This window comes from Lutjanus erythropterus, chromosome 21 (genome assembly GCF_056507025.1).
Source record: "Lutjanus erythropterus isolate fLutEry1 chromosome 21, fLutEry1.hap2, whole genome shotgun sequence".
Taxonomy (NCBI): Eukaryota; Metazoa; Chordata; class Actinopteri; order Lutjaniformes; family Lutjanidae; genus Lutjanus; species Lutjanus erythropterus.
Genome location: NC_139337.1, coordinates 24295074 through 24314211, shown reverse-complemented (window position 1 = coordinate 24314211; position 19138 = coordinate 24295074). Strand labels below are relative to the sequence as shown.

Genomic DNA, 19138 nt, shown 5'->3' with positions numbered 1-19138 from the left:
AACCAGAGACGTGCAGAGGAAAAAACACTAACTTCAGCTCCTGAAAGGCTTGGAAACTCAGAAGAGGCTTGTTGTTCGCTGGTTTCATTTCAAACTGGGGTTGTTTAAAGTCCTTCCGCTCTTTCAAGTTCCTCAGCAAAGCAAGCACCCACAAGAAGGGACCCCCACCCCTCCTCCTGACCCTGAGGCTTTAATATTGAATGGCACATTGGTACCTTCCCCACAAGAATTCATAAACTAAACGATTAGCCTCTGTCTGTAATTGCGCTCTCCCTTGCCTAATAGGGGAGGTGAGGTAAGGAGGGAAAAAAACAAAGGACAGTTAATTTGTGATTTCCTCTGCTCATTTGAAGGCAAATTAAGTGTCAAACAGCTAATACAGAGCATATTTCATTTTATGAGCTTTTAATTTAATTCTACCGCCTCATATCGCTGGAGCCCGTTAGCCGCGCTGCTAACACCCGCGCCTCGTCTGCAAACGGGGGCCATAAATAAACATGTTTCAATTAGGCCCTTCACAGTAATAGGATATGATTCTGTTCATTTGCCACGTATGGATGGTGGATGTGTCATTGTGGCGGAGAGGAAACAAGCTGCGGTGTTTTTCTCCGGCCATGGATGCCCAGTGGTGACTGGCTTGTGTGCGTGGCGGGGGAAGCTGGCTGGATTGATGGAACCGCCGCAGGGCCAACCCAACTGTAATTACAGGCCGTAATGAGAGGCTGCATGGGGAAGTACTGCAATAATAGTCCCTGTGTACTTAGGCATATCTTTGAGAGGGCTAATAACGATTAATTCTGCACACCGAGGAGAACTTGTCTTAAAACAATTCAATATTTCTCCATAAGCCGCCTCCTTCCATTTCCCTGAAGCGACAGCTATACGTTGACTGCCTCTATTTGCTCGGGTTCGCTACAAGCAACATTACAGGCAGAATGCATCACTTTTAAATCCTCAGAGAGGTTTACTTTTTGGCTGCGGCTCCACAGTCATAAACTTTGTCCGCGGCAAAACCTCGCACAAAGCCGAACCTGGAAGTGTAATTAACTCTAATTTGCCATCAGGTGGTTGGACGCAGCTGTAATACCACAACTGATGAGTTCTTCTTCTTCTCGCTGAGGAATTCGGAGCTGCTTTTTTAATCAGGCAGGCAATATTGTTGCTTCCCTGTGCAAAGACTCAAAAGCAGTTGAGATCATTTCTGCACATAGCTGTGGACCCAAAGTCACAAAGATGATGACTTGACCAATGACTCCTGACTTCACTTGGACTTGAGCCTTTTGACTTGAAAATACCTCATATCATACACCATACATACCAAAGATTTTGTCCTCGTACGAAAACTATGCTCAACTATGCAGGTGGGAGTTAGAGGTTAGGTAAGCTCAATTAATATGAGTTATTAACATTAAAATACCCTCTGTTCCCAGGGGCTTTTCAAGTAAACAGACTGTCAAACCAACCTCCATTCTAAAAGGAGGTATTTTATGGTTGAGCCATATTTATTTTATAGTAAAAAATTAAATTACACCATCACCACAGATGCACAGATATTGACTGACCTGGCAAGACAGGAAACATATATCTTGTAAGTGGTCTCAGCTTCTATTAAATATATATTTTATGAATGAAATCATTTATCTTGGCATAATCTATTGGGGATAAAACTTGATGTGTTTCAGAAGTTGGGGTGGACATGTGGGTCAAACATTACAGAGACGCAACAAATTCCAATTTTGTTCGACACTAGAAGTTGCTCAATGAATGGTAAGTAAAGACTGTTGAATTATGGCTTGTTTAGGACTTGGGACTTGACTTTGGACTTGTAAGGCTTGATTTGGGGCATGACGTCCCCTTGAGTGCAAAGATTTGAGACTTACTTGTGACTTGCAAAACAATGACTCGGTCCCACTTCTGTTTCTGCATGAAGCCCACGTTTGTTCACAGATAGCGTGTATGACAGCGAGCTCACATATTTACATAAGCCCAGCGAATAAACAGCTGTCTTATAATAATGACAAATAGTTTCCCTCAGCATAGCGTGTCATATTAAACAGCTCTATGCTTAATGGCTTGGATAAACAGGCCATAAGTAGCATGGCAGAGCACGGCCGTGTCTCCGGTGACAGCAAACCAAGCGCATAGATAACTCCTGTCCGGACAGAGTGACTGAAGACACCGGCGTAACTTCTCCCCCTTAATTCAATTCCCGGGCTCCATGTTGTCCCTCCACCCCCTCCTCATTTCTTCCCTTCCCCTCCCTAACCTGCGCTCCCGATCGTTCCAAAGCACTCCTGACGGATAACAAGCCAGGCTGTTTGTTCGAGCCTGTGTTGCTGGCGCGTGTTCGCCCCATTATCTCCGCATAAGCTAAATGCTAAATTATATTTGCCATTTTGTTTGCAGTGACACGGGGCATCAATCACCTCCCTTTTTTATTTCCTCACCCCCCCCCCCCCCCCTTTTTTTTTCCTCCGCTGCAGCCCCTGAGCAGGAGATGAGGGGTTGAGAGGTAGGGTGGGCCGGAGGTGGGGAGGCGGAGGGGGGACATAAAAAATTCATTACGCTTAGTGGCACATCAGCAAGGGAGAGATATGACTCCTGAGGAGGAGAAGGGGGGAGTTGATAATGATGAAGAATATCAAACATAATGCGGCCCAAGTAGCTGCCCCATCCAATTTGTCCTCGTCGCGCTGTGATCGCTTCCTTCGTGTCTCCGGGTAAGAAACAAGCGCCGCAAGGACGATGAAGCATCTCCTTGTGGTGCTCACTGTTTGGACGCAGAGAATACAAATGATGGAGGGAGTAAAAAGAGACAGAAAGACTGAAACAGGGTGACTAAAAGTGAGGAGGAAAAGGAGTAATTTGTGCATGAGTGTATGTAAGTGAGTGAACTAAGGGAATGCTTTGAAGTTCTCTGCTGACCTGGCCAGTGCCGTCAGAAGCACTCCGGGGAAATACGAGACTACCGTAATAAGAGTTCCCCTGCTTCTAAATACTTACCGCTCTCTCTTACGAGGCATGACACCATGTTTTCACCGTGCTTCATATTCGATAGCCTGTGCGTGCATGTGATTGGATAGTTAGTTGTGTACAGTTTTGTGTGTCAGGAGCGCGTCTGTCAGATGGGTAGATGTCAGCGGAGGAATTGCTTCCTTCTCTTGACAAGGCTTGATCACTGCTCTTATGAGAATCGCACGCTCCCAGGCTCCCCTCGCCCTGCTCTCATTTCCATGTCTCTGACACATGTTCATTTGCGTGTCTCTGACATGCGGATCATGTTGCGCGCGTACAGGGCCGTGGCCTTTGATCCTGAAAGGCAAAAAGAGAGGCGCCCAGCAGCACCCATGAGGGGGATGCTTCACGCGCTCCCACAGGGGGAAGGAAGTTTAGGAGCTTGATTCGTATCGCCGATGATGCGTGTGATGCAGCTGGATTAAATGTGTTCTCAGGTGTAATCAGCAGGATTTTGCAGGGGTGGGCAGTAACGTAGTAGTAGTAGTAGTAGTAGTTTGTTTAAAAAGTTGTTTTTTAACGAATAACAACTTTTCTTTCATGGTTTTGGATTTCACCAAAGTTATTTCCTGTTTTATTTTGGTAAGAATCTTTCTTGGGTCTTTGTTTAGTTTACTTCCTGTCTTTTTTCCAACCTTTTTTGATTCCCCTGTGCATTTACTCTAGGTTTTATCCGCCTTTGTATCCAGTTTGTGTACATTTTTCGTGCCACGTGTCCAAGCATTACCCCCAGCGTTTTCCCTGTTTTGACTCTGACTTGTTTATTTGAACTTTTGATTTTTGCCCGCACATATGGATTCATTTGCCTTTGGCCTTCTTTACTTGGTGCCTGCTTAATCTCTGTAAGCCTATGTTTTTGACTTTGTATTTTGAGTTTTAGTGCAATAAATCTTCATAGCTCTGCTTTCTGAGTCTGCCTTTGGGTCTAAAGTCTTATATTTTTGCTACCCTGCTTCACACATTATGACGTTTTCATGTTCCATTTTTTGAAACTGTACTTCTACTCCTTACTCAAGTATATTTTTGAACCGGCAATCTACTTTTTACTTTGCCATTTGTAGCTTTGTTACATCATGTGGGGATTGAGTGTGAGGAGGGAAGAGTGCGTGAGGAGCACCTCAACAAGTTGCTAGCAGCCTGGGAGAAAAAAAAGGCACCACCTGTCATGTGACGGAGAAAAAACCAGAACAAGATACAGCTTCCAGCAACAATTCTTGGCCACATTTGGCCCCACATTTTATACCAAAATCTAATAAAGACAACAGTTACATAATCAAGCATTTGCTCTTAAAAAACACTGAGATTTCAGCTATTAAAAACTCCTCTTCTATCCTCCATAAGCACATTGAAATAAGTAAAAAAAAAAATGTGGTAGCTGGCTAACATTAGCTATGGTCATTTTTGGTGCACAACATGAACTTTTCTTGTTGGCTCATCTATGTTGAAAAGAAAACAAAGTCTGAGGATGATCTAAAGTTGTTGCTGGGGGACTACATTGTAAAAACAATATATAGGCCTAGAATCATATTTTGAGTTAGCTAATGTTAGCAAAATGCTGGCTAACTAGCTAGCTGATCTACATCAATGAATAGCTAGCTTAGTTGCAGTACATCTGATAGCTAATGTTAGCAAAACAATAGCTAACCAGATACCTAATCTACATAAATGATTAGTGAGTGAGTTAGCTAACATTTTGCTAACATAAGCTAACTAAAGAGGTGATTATATGTTGCTTTTACACGTCCCCACTGCAACATATCAGTAGCATATCTAAGTACAGGAAACAGGAAAGGAGAAAGGTTCTGACAAGTAATAAGGTTGCTCAAAAATTAGTGAGGTACAGAGGTAAAGGGAGTGTGACTTTGGAAGGTTAAATTGCAATTCCCTGAAAAAAAAAAAAGTTTTATGTTTCTCAAATAATAAGTTTCATGAGTCATTTTTTTATGAAAGTAACTGTACTTTCACTTTAGTGCAGATTTTCAGTACTCTGCCCACCACTGGTAATTTGGTGTGTGCAGCCAGTTTGAGAGACTTACACGTGAAGAGGGGGCACAGGGGAAGGCTCGTAGATGTAACGTCCCTGCGTATGTCTGTCGTCGATCGGCACGGGAGGATGGAAGGTAGGGAAGAACTGTGGAGCGGCTGTAGAGAAGAGAGACAGAAAAAACAAATATAAGACTTGATTCTTTCTTTACACTTTGTAAGACTTTCCTGGTTCCTATTGTCATGTGAATTTATATCCCTCCTCAGCTGATCTAAACAGCAGCTATAATGAAAGGCAGCGGTTGATGGCTATCTTTCAACAGACCCACCCAAATTAGACCTCATTAAATTCACTCAGCTAAAAGCGGCACTGCTCCAAAATGTACGCTGAGGAAGTCTTTGTAAATGTCTCAAGGCTGATACAACTCAAAATAAACAGCGATAAATAACTGTGAGAAAAGCAGCCAAATGGCACGTCTCTCACCGTACCAAGCATAATATGGTTTTGTACAAAGGATAACGTTTAAGTACAACCAGTGAAATGTACAAAATGAGAACAAAAACATCCTTTTCCGTTTCAGTGTTTTGTCACAACTGCCAGGGAGAATCGGGAGGCTCCTTTTTTTTCCCCCCTCCAGATAAAACATTAAAACATTTGCATAATATGAGCTTCCAAGCCTTTCTCTATTTTTACCCCTGAAATTGAAACTGTTGTGCTGCCACCAGACTGGATTCACTGATGTATGCACTCATCTTCTAACCTTAACTGCACTCCGCACCATAATCTTTAAAACTAAAGCTGGAATTTTGTGCTGCAACCGTGCATCCATTGTTGGACAAGTTGCAGCAGGCAAACCAAGAGTGTGAACTTTGCTCACATGCTGCCTACCTGAGGGTCAAGTTGGGAAACTGAAATAAGTTAAAACTTGAACAGTGGGATGACTAACACACACAACTACTCCATAAATTAATCAATTGTTCGTTCATATGCTGTATGAACAAATCTCATTTCCAGAACACATGTCACTTTATTGCCTGTTACCGAGCCCAACGCCAAGTTGTGTATCACCAGCCCAAGGCAAAGCATGTATCAACATCTGCATACCTTCACGCAGCAAGTCTCTGAGGCTGCTAGCTATGTGTTCTTTTGCTTGTAAACATTTGGGAGCGTGTGCCAAGAGGGCAGATGGCCAAACAGTGGGGTGCCCAACAGCTCTACAAGTGTTGGTCCATTCCCAAATCCAGTGCAACGCAGCAGGTGTTGATCCCCCGGCACCTCTCAGGTCTGCTTACCTCATCACTCATTCATTCATTGGGGTGATCACTGCCAGCTCAGGCCAACAATTAAGAGGGGATCAGTTTAATGTTGTTTGTAATCCTGTAGCATTAGAATGAAAGTCTTAAGGAGGTACTAGAGGGATTTATTGTTGCACTTTGATAAAGTTAAGGCATCTGCAAGAGAGAAATTAAAAACAGAAGCTGCAGAAGCCGAAATATCAAGCCGAATTCAGTCCCTTATATGGGCATCCAAAGCACATTTACACCGCAGGAACTTTCCCCAGAGACTAGGAACCTTTAAAGGAACTCGTTCCAACCACAGGGACAGGGGTCTAAATTCAGTTCTGCAGACTCTAGTTTTGCCCCCTCAAAAAGTCCCTGGTCGGGGGATAGTGTTTTCCAGAACTAAAAAAACTTTGGGGTGTGGGGTTGCAGTGCTGAGCATTTCTGATTGGACGAGCAGTCGCAGCATTTTATTTCATCATTGCACCATCAGTGCACTTTTATTATTCATCAGACCACAGTGGAAATGTAGAAAACAACGGGCTGAAGGAACCTTATAGTTCCTTGAAAAGTAGCTCCTGGGCCTAAATGTTCAGGGTGCTTTGGATGGAAACTCACCTATGGAGATACAAAAAAGTACCTGTCTGTCACTTTATATCACATCATTATTGTTGTATAATCATGCAAAATTGATGTCTAAAAACAGCTGTTCTTTATGTTAACAGACTAATATGCCTTATTTTTGTAGGTGACCACAGTGGACACACAGACAACAAGGGTTGTTTTAGTTCCTTAAAAATTAGTTCCTGGGACTAAACGTTCTGGGTTCTTCGGGTCAAGTTCAAACCAAGATACTGGGGTGATATAACTTGAGTAATTTTCCAAGTCTTTGGAAAGCTTTATCCAGAGCCACAGACAACAGTATGCAGCTGTTTTCTTTTGTACTTTGTACTCCCCTTGACAGGAAAATTGACTTTGACATGTTAAACTCCTTTAAGTCTAAAACACGTGCACCTTATAACGTGCTTAAAGACAGCAACTGCTGTTGTTTTCTGTACAGACCCAAACACTTGTAGCAAAGACGCTGCCACACCTTATTTTCCTGTGTTGATGCCTCAGGAAAGCTTTTCTTTTCCTGCAGATTCCATCCCTTCCTGGGCACAATTTAATACAGAATGTGGACTTTCTCTCTTGTCAGGTGATTTTTGTGAGGTCTTGTAGCTGTCGTAATGAGTGAGGAGAAACAATTGCTGAGGTAGACAAAGTCCAAAGGACTGCAGAAACACAGAATCTAGCAAGGATGCATCTGGATGCACAGACCACTACTGGAGGTTGATGCACTGCAAGTTGGGCTTGTTCATTTTCAGCATCATGGCCATGTCAACTTTCTCATATTACAGGCAAACAGTACACTAAAATATGTTTCTGAAAACATTTGAGGTGGGAAAGAAGCAACACAGGAGCAGATTCTTAATATATTTGATCAGCAGTTTGATTTGCACAAAGCTGAGACTGAGTCATGATTAAATTAATTCAGATACGGCAACTCCATGCCATATCCATCATGCACTGCATGGCTGAATGTCCTGCTCTCCACAGAAAATGAAGAGATCTATTGACTCAACATCTGTCAGTGGATCCAGTGTGTCTGCACTTTAATGGGATTTATTGGCTCTAAAGTGACACAATGCCCAAACTCTTAAAACCAGAACTAAGACCAACTTGATGCGGTAAATGAAGTACTTGTTGATCATTAACATTCCCAAATACATCCTGAAACATCACTCAGCAAAATTAGAGGAAATTAGTGTTGCTCAACTAGTAAAAGAAAACAAACTTCTATAAACCAAACAAGTGTTTTCATCCTGTTTTCACAAGAGCAGAGATAAGTGGTAAAAACCTCCTCCACACAGCTCTGGCATGTATCTGACCACTCCATCTCTGTCTGTTTGATAGTTTCCTCCTGATGACTCAGTTTTGGCTTGGCTCACCTCGGCCGATTCCAGAGCTGCTGAGGGAGGGAGGGATGAGGGGATGCTGGGATGGAGGGATGGGCCAGACAAGGGCAGAGTCTGCTTTGTTTACTCTCCACAGCTCCACTCCGAGGCTGTCGGCCCTTGGCTGTCAGAGTCGGAAATGAAGCTTCAGGTTTACTGAGGTCTGTGTACTGCGATGGGAGTGAAAAGCTTCGTGTTCTCTAATCTCACTGATCCCTGCCCACATTGCAGGAACTTTATACTAACCTCTGTCCTGTTGGGCAATGACTGTACAGATTACAAACTGTGAAATCATTTTAGAGACCCCGCCCCTTCACCCCCGCTGCAACACACACCTACATTCCCACATCCGCCACTCCTCATTGAATTACCCAGATCCCCTCTATGTTTATGTCTCTGGAGCTCCTCACTCAGCACAGCCCTGCGCCTAGACTGGACTCTTTAGTCTTGCTCCTTCATCACTCTTTCCCTCCCTCCCTCCCCCTCTCCCTCCTCTTGCAGTGGCCCATGAATTTGCCGCATGGCAAACCGTTCCGCCGAGGTTTATTTAAATCCAACTCAGAAGTTTACTTTACCATGGCCCTATCTAAATAGAGCCTGCCACCTCTTTTACGCCAGCGCAGCTCTCCATTAGCAAGGCAAACAGCCCCGTGTCACTGGAGGGAATGTATACAGTCGCAAAGAACAGAGGGCAAATGAGAGAGGGGGAGAGACTCCATCCTGCAATCCATCTCCAGTGTTTCCTGTAGGGACTCCTTACTGTTTACTCCGGGACTAAATTGCCCCTGCTCTTCTGGATATTCAGGGGTATTCTCATCCTCTAATACAGCTGGAAGGCAAATAGGAAGCCAGCACACGCGTCACAATTTTTTACCTTCCCACTGCGGCCACACACCACAACAGCTCCAGCATTCTTTAAGGAAAGTGTAATCACACGGTTTTGTCCCAGTTGCATTTGGTAAACCGCTATTGGCAAAGTGAGAGGGATTAAAGGGATAGTTTGGATTATTTGAGGAGGGTTTGTATGAGGAGCTTATTGATAGTCAGTGAATTAGCCACAGTATCGGCGGTTGGCACGCCCAGGGTTTGGAGAAGCAGCAGGAGTACCATGTACTGCTGTGGACAAGGTCTGCAACAAAAGGTATTTTCTCCAGGCCCATCTAAAATAAATCAACATCAGATTAAGTGTACGCTAAATTTAGAACATTTCCCACACTTTACCTTGCCGTCAGACAGCCTTTTCTGACGGGAAACAGCCGTTACATAAGCCAGATATTGCTCTCTCTCCAAACAAACACCCCTGCTGCCTCAATCTGTTGGTTTGGTGAATCTGTACTACCCTGTTAAAACACCACACTTACACCATAACACAAACTAACCAATTGAAGCATACATGGATAGAACATAAATTTAAACGTCCTACAAACTCAAAATAAAACTTGAAGCAGTCACATGCTTTTCCCTAAATAAAACACGTGTGAATGCTGTAAACATTAATACTTAAAGGGCTGGCCTTTTAAAGCACAGACGTCACACTATAACACAAACTAACAGATCGAGGCAGTGGAAGACGAGCAACTCCTGTGTTTTGTGAGGTAAAATTACTAACTTTGCCTGTGGAGTTTGGTTGGTTTGGAGAGAGCGATATTTGGCTTATCAAACAGTTTCCCAACAGAAAAGGCTGTCAGATGGCAAAGTAAAGTGAAAATACTATAAACATAGTGCACACTTATGCTTATATTGATTTTTTTTCTTTTTAAAAGGCAAAAATACCTTTTGCTGCTGACCCTGTCCACAGCAGTTCACTGCTTCGCGTCAATGCTGGTACTCTCGGGGTAACTGGGGGTGTGCTGACCAGGATCTACTGCAGCTAATACACTGACTATCAATGAGTGCCTCATACAACCCTACATCAAATAATCCAGACTATCCCTTTTAAGAAGTCATCTCAACCAAATGCTGATAGTTGGAGATCCAGGGTATCACAGTTGGCAAACTTTTTTGAGATGCATCCTTTGAAATCGACTGATTCCTCAGCTCTTCAGAACTCATCTCAAACATTTTAATGACCCCGATGCAACTTTTCAGAGCAGCCATATTAATTTTTGGTTGAAATTTTCCCTTTTTTTTTATTCTTTCAGGAGTAGGGATGGAAGTCATTAAGAAATGATTACAAATGGGTCTTAATGAAAGGGCAATTAGAGGCAAACTTTGACCAGGCTCATTAAATCTAATTCAACACAAACACACCGTGTTCAGGACCAAAAGCCAGCTTCCCCTTCATTAAAGAGAGGATGGTAATTGCCTTGTCCTTTATTGGACACTTGAATAATTTCAAAAGAAGGGGGAGGACAAGGGGAGGATAAAGCCTAAAGCACATCATTTGCAATATCCTTATTGGTTAATCTCCTTTCATAATGGAAGTTTTACCACAAAGGATCTTCTCTGCGCTTTATGTGATGTGATACTTTAGGAGAATCTGAGCTGTCACTCACAATTCTGATTCGGGTTTTGATAATACACAAACAATTTCTATTCTTCCTCTTTTGTTGTCAACTCAGCATTGTGAGTTTATTGTCTTGACTGCTAAAACCTGAGCTCCTCCTCTCCTCTGGTGAGGGTTCACTGACTCGACTCTAACAGAGTGTCACCCGTAGCCGAGGACGAAACGCTCTTCCATAAACACTGCACTTCTCATCGACGCTCCGCTGCGAGAGCACAAAGAGCCAGTGACAGATTGTCATAAGCGACTAAGGCGGAGTGAGAAAAGGGCTGCTGGGGCCTGCTCCAGAGGTTTGTGAATTGCTAATGTGGAACATATGAAGCCTGTGCCGGGGCTGTGACTGCCAGATTTCATTATGCCACCTCTCTCCCCGCTCATGATCTCACTGCTCAGGCACGCTCGTCTGCAGCGAGGCCCACAGTTACACCATAACTGTGCAACACTTCGCAGAGTGTGTGAAAGATGCTCCAGACTTTGTCTGTTTGCGTGTTTGCAAGCGCAAGTGTGTGCAACTTGTCGTTGCTTTCCGGGATTGAATACAAGCACATGTACATGCCTTAAAAATGCAGTTCTGGGCATATTTTGTTACTGATGTTTTTTTACCTACTCCTGGAGGTGTCACCTTGAGATTCTTGCAGTAGTGGTCTCGTACTATGTTACCTGCTGCAATGACCCCTGAAAATTAACATCAGCACACTTTGCATACGCTTGAGTTGTGGAGTTTCTGCAAAAAGTGAATTTCCCCTCTCATATTGTTTCATGTGAATAATCTTTATAGGAAAAAAAGAAGACTTATTTAACAAAAAAGCAAATGTTTGATTAATCTCTTCTTTTTTCTGATCTGTTAATCATTTTGCAAGGGCTCAAAACTCCCATGCTGAAATATAGCATGCCTGTGGTTAAGTTAAGCATCTAGCACAGCATTTGTTTTCAAAAAACATCAATTATTAACATCAGGTTTTAATATCAGCAGACAGTGTTGTGCATGAACGTGTTCATTGAACGTCCTCGTGTATTTGGTGAGCAGTGAACTGGACGTATCCGTTTGCAGCCAATGAACACAGGCAATGTTAACTGCCGGCGATACTGCTGAGGCCTGTTCATATGAATATTTGAAGAGTTTTATGGACAAATCAGTACAGATTTCAGCAGAAAAGATCTCACATTTTTATGTAAAGTGTGCCCACCAGGTCCGAAAAAATAAAAAGTCTGAACTTAGTATTTTGTACCACATTTAAAAAAAATCATAGAAAAAGAAATTAATCAATTCATCATCATAAAAGAAAAGAAAACGAAATGAAATAAGTCACACTTAATTAAAAAATAACTCTTGTAACGCCAAAAATTTTAGCTTGAGGGTATAGCCATGTTTCTATCCAAATGCTTCAGAAATTTTAACCACTTTTCGCGTAAATCGGCAAAAGAAAATGCGAGCGACTACTTGTCTCCATCCGCTTCTGGTTATTACAAGATTATCAGGAAATGGTACATCGAGATGAGCAGTAGGTGACACCAGTGTCCCTGCTGAAAACCCATTTTACCACTGCAGAAGAAGAGGGCGCAACAAGATGGCATAATTAAAAGAGCGCAAGTCAAACCTTAAATGGTAACAAACAATGTAGAAAACAGAAATTAAATATGACATTGCTGTTTGTTTTAATGTGTTAATGTGCAGAGATCATTGATGTATTTCAGAGCTGCGAAAGCGATGAGGAGACTGTCGGAGCATAAACAGCTGATCAGTCATGAGAGTCAAAAGTTTGCTACATCAGAACTTATTCAGAAAAGATGGATTAACTCTTTTTCAAAGAAGGCAAAAAACATTCATGTGAGCATAAAAACACAAATTTGCAGGGAGTTTCTTTCGAATTATAGTATGAGCCTGCACTCTATGACTTGGTGTGCTTCACTCTTCTGACACAGCTTTCCTTCATAAAATTATTTGGCTGACAGGAGAAGGAGCTGCAGAAGCCCCATGCAGACAATCAGTGGAGGCAGTTTGGAAGCCGGCTCTCTTGTGAAGGCGAATTCTGCCTCTGATCAATCTCTTCGCGCCCCGTCTCTCATCATGTTTGCTTACACTGAGACCTCAAGCTGTTTGGACATGTAAATAACACTTTGGGAGACTGTTTAGCTAAGCTCAATGGGAGTTGCTGTTGACTTTTGGAGCGCTTTGCTTAATTATGGGTCCCAGATTGTTTCAGGTCTAATGGCCTAATTACCGCTGTATAAATTAGCCTAATGTTCTTGCTGTGCAGAGCTTTCTATACTGTATGCGATGCTCGGGCACTAGAACAGAGAACGCCTTTTATTCTGCAAAGAGCAGTAGTAAGAAAGAGGGAGAAGAAAGCTAGCAGAGAGGTTAAATAACAGAAGAATGCTAAGTGTTGCCTTGCCAATCTCTCTGCCATTCATCATATACGTAAGGCTGGCAGATCACACTCTGCCCTTCCTCTGTAAATCAATAGATTTTTTTTTTCTCTTTTCCGCTGCGTTCTCCTCTGTTTCTCCCTCTCCTTGTCTCTCTTGCTCAATTGCTCTCACACCCTCGAACACAAACAGTCTCTCTGTGGGTAAACGTAATTAACACGGTGGAAAAGAAAAACAGAGCAGAGAGAAGAGAAAGTGAGCGGTAAAAAGAGAAACGTCAGCTATGTGGGTTAACGCGCTCCCTGTTGAAGTATACATTCCTTCGCTACTCGCTGTCAGAAGTAATTTGTTTGTCTAGACTGAACAAGTCTGTCAATGCCCATCCTTTCTTTTCATGGTTCTACAAGTCTATGCATATTTGCTCTGGGACTTAATGTTCACGAGGGTTATCTCTTTGCACCAATATTTACAAAGTCTTTCAGAGTTAGCGTTCCATTCAACCAAGGGCTCCCTCTGCTCATATATCATACATGTGACATGCAACAATTCCCTGTCAGACTTTATCTGAAAAGTTCAAACTTTTACAAATGAGTAAAAGTAAAGTATGTATCCAATTAACTGAAGTAATGTGCCGTAAGAAGCCCTGATTTTAGCAACGACAATGTTGAGGATTAAAGGATAGATCAGATTATTTAGGTTGCATGAGGTACTTATGGATAATCAGTGTATTACCCACACTGGTTCGATGCTGGTTGCTACACTCAGTTTAGAGAAGCAGACAGTGTCAGCAGAAAAACGAATTTTAGCCCCCAAAATAGAAGGCCATCTAAAATAATCAATATCAGTTTAAGTGTGCGCTATATTTAGAATATTTTCACTACTCTACCTTGCCGTAAGACAGCCTTTTCTGATGGGAAACTGCCATTATATAAGCAAAATATTCTCCATTGATGAAATTAGTCATTTTACAAACACAGGAGTTATGGCTGCCTTGATTGTTAATCTGTTTGTGTTATTGTGTGACTCCAAAAATCAGTCCTATAAGCATTAGTATTTACAGCAATGCTGCAAGTTTTATTTGTGTTTGTAGAGTGTTTAAATTCATGTTCTGTCTACTTCTGCCTCGATTGATTTTGTTTGTTTGTTAGTTAGTTTGTTTGTGTTGTTGTGTGACACAAAATAAAACCTGCATGTGCATTTTACTGAGGAAAATGCATGTGAACGAGCGATATTTGGCTTATATAATGGTGGTTTCCTGTCAGAAAAGCCTGTTTGATGGCATGCTAAAGCAGTGAAGTTTTCTAAATATAGTGTACACTTAAACTGATTTGGCAGCTGACCCTGTCCACAGCAAAACATAGCTTAGCTTCCTCCACTGGTACTCCGGCTGCTTCTTCAAACCGGAGGCATACTGGCTGCCACCTACTGTAGCTAATACACTGACAATGGATGAGCACCTCATACGTCCCCACTTCGAAAAATCCAAACTGTCCCTTTAAGATGTATAGGCTGCACTCCAAGTAGCTTGCAGTTACCTCTTCCACCCCCTCCCTTCTCCTTAAGTCACACAAATATCTTAATGGACCTCTAGCATCTGTAAGACATTTACCGAGCCGAGTCAATCTTAACAAATTGCACGCCAGCACAAGAACCCTTGCTTTGCTGCAGAGTGGAGCGAAGCACGCACACTGCTCTTCCAGGGGCCCCCAGCACCATCCAGCCGCAGCCATGCCCCGTTTTTCTTCCCTTCCCCGCCTCCCTGTATCCCAGTGTGGATCAGGGAGTGAAGGTTATTTCACGAGGCCTCGGCGGAGCACCAATCTATCTCCTACATTTGGTGAATTTCTCTAGATTGGGATAAGCTGGGGAGCAGAACAAAGCGCTATGCGTTGGCCCTCCTCCCCGCCTCGCTCCAGCACCCTCTCTACGCCACCCCACCCTCCAGCCTCCTCTCTCCCCCACCCAGCTGGGGAGAGATTTACACAGCAGTTTAGTAGCTGAAACACTGCGCTACACCTCTTTACCGTTCTCTCTCTTTATCTCTCGCATCTGTCTATCTCCTTCTCTCCAAACGATGATGCCTCTCAGTTGATTTAAACCTCGGGTTAACTCACCAGGACTTTGCTACATTTATTTTTCTTCAGCTCCCCCTCTGTGACTTATGCAACTCAAATACAAGGCCGCTTTCTGGTTTGATCTTTTTTGAGAACATTATTAAGGAATTGGGGTCACTGAAGAAATGATAAGGCTTTTAAAGACTCCTTTACTTGCCTGTATCATAGGAAATGTGCGATAAATTATTTGGGATTTACTGCGACATCTACACTGTAAAAAACAACTACTTGTTTTAACTTAAAATGGTTAGTGTCTGAGGAAAAGTTGAGTTGACTTTGTAATGGTTCAAAACTTTTCTGGTCAAATAAACTTGATATGAATTTAGTTGTGCTTGAGAAAACATGTTCAATAAGCTTTAAGGAGCATTATGTAACAATTTGGAATCCCAAAATTAGTCCAAATAACGAGCTGGAGCCATAGACAACATATTAAATAGGTTGAAGTCCTATTTAATATGAGCTATTCCCATCGTGCCCTCCTACCCAGACTCAAGGAAACTCAGGCAAGATGACTGCAGGAGTGCAAGACAGGCACAACATTATATTTTGATAAACGAGGCCAAGTCCCACACTGAAAGCTGAGCAACTGTCTATAACTTTAAATTGTCTGTCAATTACAGATCGATATTGCCGATTTCTCCTTTATGATATTATGTTGAACCAGCTACTCTTCAGTCACACCGAAAGTACTTCAAATTTTAAGTTGAATAAATAAAACTTGCATATTTGCATCAATAGGAAAAGCTTAGTTGATTCCACTAAATTCCTGTATGTTTTTTTTTACAGTGCATATATGAGCCAAGGTCATATCAGTGACAGTGTTCATGATTGCAGCAGCTGTATCAGGCTACTGTGTGACACACTGACCCTCAACCGTCACAGCTCCTCTCTGGGCCCCTGTGCAGGTGATACTAAAGCTGCATGTGGCTGTGTGATAGTGACTGTGAGGCTAATGCACCTGCATTATAATAACACACAGGCCGGGCGCTGCTCGGGCAGGGAAACCGGACGGCTTCTCAATTTTGAATCATGCTGAGAGGCCACTGACCGAAGCCGGTCATTTTAATGTAATTTTGTTTACAAGATTACATTTCCAGGTAGTTTGTGTGCTATGAATATCAACTTGCAGGGACTTTAATCTTGGTTACGAGTGGTGATCCATCACAGTGAACACTTTGTCACCTTTATTTTTATGTCAAAATTATGTACTATCGCATGGTAATGTGGTTAAGAGAAGGGGCTGGTTTCTGCTCTGAGGTGCATTCAAGGGCACTCCGAGATTTCAGGGAGAACGGCCAAAAAGCAATGCATTCATTAATTATGTTAAAACCGAGGATTAAAGTGCAGAGACCATAGTTGCCTAGTTATAGTGAAAAGCAGAGGTGCAAGGCAGGAAGATTTGCATTTAATCAACACCTGAAAGAGTTGCATTTCCTGCAAAATAGAGTCTTCAATCATGACCAGTAAAACTGTTCTTTCACTCAGTGAAGCTGCATATTATGCTATTATATATACAAAAAAATTCTTTTTTCATTGTGTTCTGTACTTTCAGCAGTAAGTGACAGAATTGCACACACAACGGGCAACATTTTAAAGCATACTGCTGTTAGAAACTGAGCACAATTAGTTGATAATGAGCTTGATCAGCCACCATCAGTAATCAATACACATTATTAAGCCATTAATCATACCAATAACTAACAGCTGTCAACATCAGACCACCTTATCATACAGCAGTGATCTGGTGTCTCTGTGATGGTAACAAAAATTCACATAATAGCAGTTAAACTAAAGTTCCCTTACTGACTAAAATAAGTGCTGTTTGATGGATCAGATTCACGCCAAATTAAACACAGACTTTTAACACTATTAGTTCACTATCTATCATGTGTGTGATGGTATTTGGGGAGTTTTTTTCAGTCGTTACTCTACCCATTTTACTGCTTCGTCTTTGGTGCCGGAGAGTGCATGCCTACCTTCCAGTATAATATTACACGTCTGATTTTATCAGGACATCAAAATGGAAACAAAAAGAGTTTTATGACCACTTACAGATGATTGATTACAGAACGTTTGCACAGCTCAAATATTTAAAAATAGCAAAGTTGTATGATCAAAAAAGTGGGGATGCAAAAGCATATATTTGCTCCCCTGAGTCTAATAGTGGGGGTGCAGCTGCTCCATTTGCTCCATTGGCAGAGACATGTTGCAAAAAAGCATGTTGTCTGCATTACAGCGATTACAGATTGAGAACCAACTCTGGAATCTCAATCTTGGAAAATCTTTGAAACAGTTGAGTTCATAATTGGCAACACAACGTTCTGGATGATCTATTTTGTAATATGTGTTAAAATGAGTGGAAACCTGCCTGGAGGCTGGTAAATCAATCTAAAAACATGTTGTATCCTTTGGAAAATGGTCGTGCATACATGATTTTAAGTTTATAAGCTCAACATTCGACACCAGCTGTGCAACAAAGTACAATGAAATGGTATTTCCCCCCATACTGTAAGGCAATTCCTCCACTTTCCACCAAACCTGTACAGACATTAAACAAAGTCTGTGCAGGCCTCTAGAGGTACATGGCCATTATTTGGGCTAATGGAGGAAACTGTGTGTCACAGAGCAAAGACAAAGCCCAGTGTCACAGCAATCAGACAAATGGCTGCTGGGCGCTGCAGGGCCAGACAGGGGTCGACACTTCTGCACCAATTAGATCTTATGAGTGCAACAACATCTGGAACTGTCTGATTCTCTCTCTGTTTTCCACTCTCGGTGCTCTCTGCGCTGCTGTCACCTTAGCCTCTCTTTCACCCTCTCTTTCACTCTTGCATCGTCTTCCTAATTCTTCCAGTTAATCCTGCTCTCCGTCTATCTCTTTCTCTTTGCCTCTCTCATTATTCAAAGCGCATCCTCCTGATCTCTCCCCTTTCCCTCCTCACAGCATCCCAAAACAAGGACAAAGTTGTAATCCATTTACTGCACCCCTGTCAACAGATTCCACCCAAATAATCCTAAAAGACTTACAACCAGGCCTAGGTACTATCAAGGGACGGGAAGCAAAGAAGAGGCAGAATGCACAGGGGAAGGCAAGTGGGAGCCGTAGAGAAAGAGGCGAACATACGGGGAGTGGAGGAGCGAGGCAACAGACGGGGGGAACTTGTGTCACAGTGATTTGAGTCTTTGTCACGCAGGTGGCGCCCAGGGGTTCCCTCAGCCTGGGCAGAGAGACAAACTGGGGCCCATGTAAACCTTAAAGAGGATTAACCCTGCCGGAGCGCTTTAATGAGACCTGAAAGTGCCGGGCACCGGAGAGCCCCACTGATTGAGCCGCGCTCGAGTCGGCTCCCAACGGTCCGCCGGCCCAGCGGCCCAGCAGCGCTGCCGCAGCCCCGTGGCCTACAGCTGCCCGCTCACACTGAGCCACATCAAAGCGACCTGTCTGGGAGAACCCCAAGAGGGGGGAGGTGGAGAGCGCGAGTGAAGGAGGAGGAGGGTGCCTGGATGGAGGAATCCCTTATCTCCTCCTGAGAGGATGCTGCTCTGTGGTGCGAGATTGTCTGGAGCTGCCACCTGTCCCAGGCATCTTTAAAGGCAACACTAAAGCCTGTGATGGGCCTGACCTCCTTGAGCTCCCATTCTTTTATGTCTCTCTTCATTTTCTGCTTTGTTACACCCCCTCCTCCTTTTTCTCGACTCTCTCTGGCTCTTCACACTCAGCCCTGACTCCCTTACTCTTCCTCTTCTATACAGCGATATCTCACATTTCACCAGGCAGCTGGAAACATTTTAATTATACTGTGTTCATCAGCCTCCTCTTCGTGTAGAACAATATATACTCACGACCCTCCAGAGACGAGAGCAAGATACGGGTT

The 19138-nt window shown here is 43.0% G+C and overlaps 1 protein-coding gene across 1 annotated transcript in view; it reads right to left on the bottom strand.

Annotated features, from left to right (window-relative positions):
* The window catches only part of gli3 (GLI family zinc finger 3), a 132852-nt gene that overhangs the window by 53248 nt on the left and 60466 nt on the right, over positions 1 to 19138 (bottom strand). Inside the window, exon 4 of the mRNA XM_084746838.1 lies at positions 5052 to 5157. Within this exon, the coding sequence (XP_084602964.1) occupies positions 5052 to 5157 (106 nt within the window). The remainder of the gene's footprint in view (positions 1 to 5051; positions 5158 to 19138) is intronic.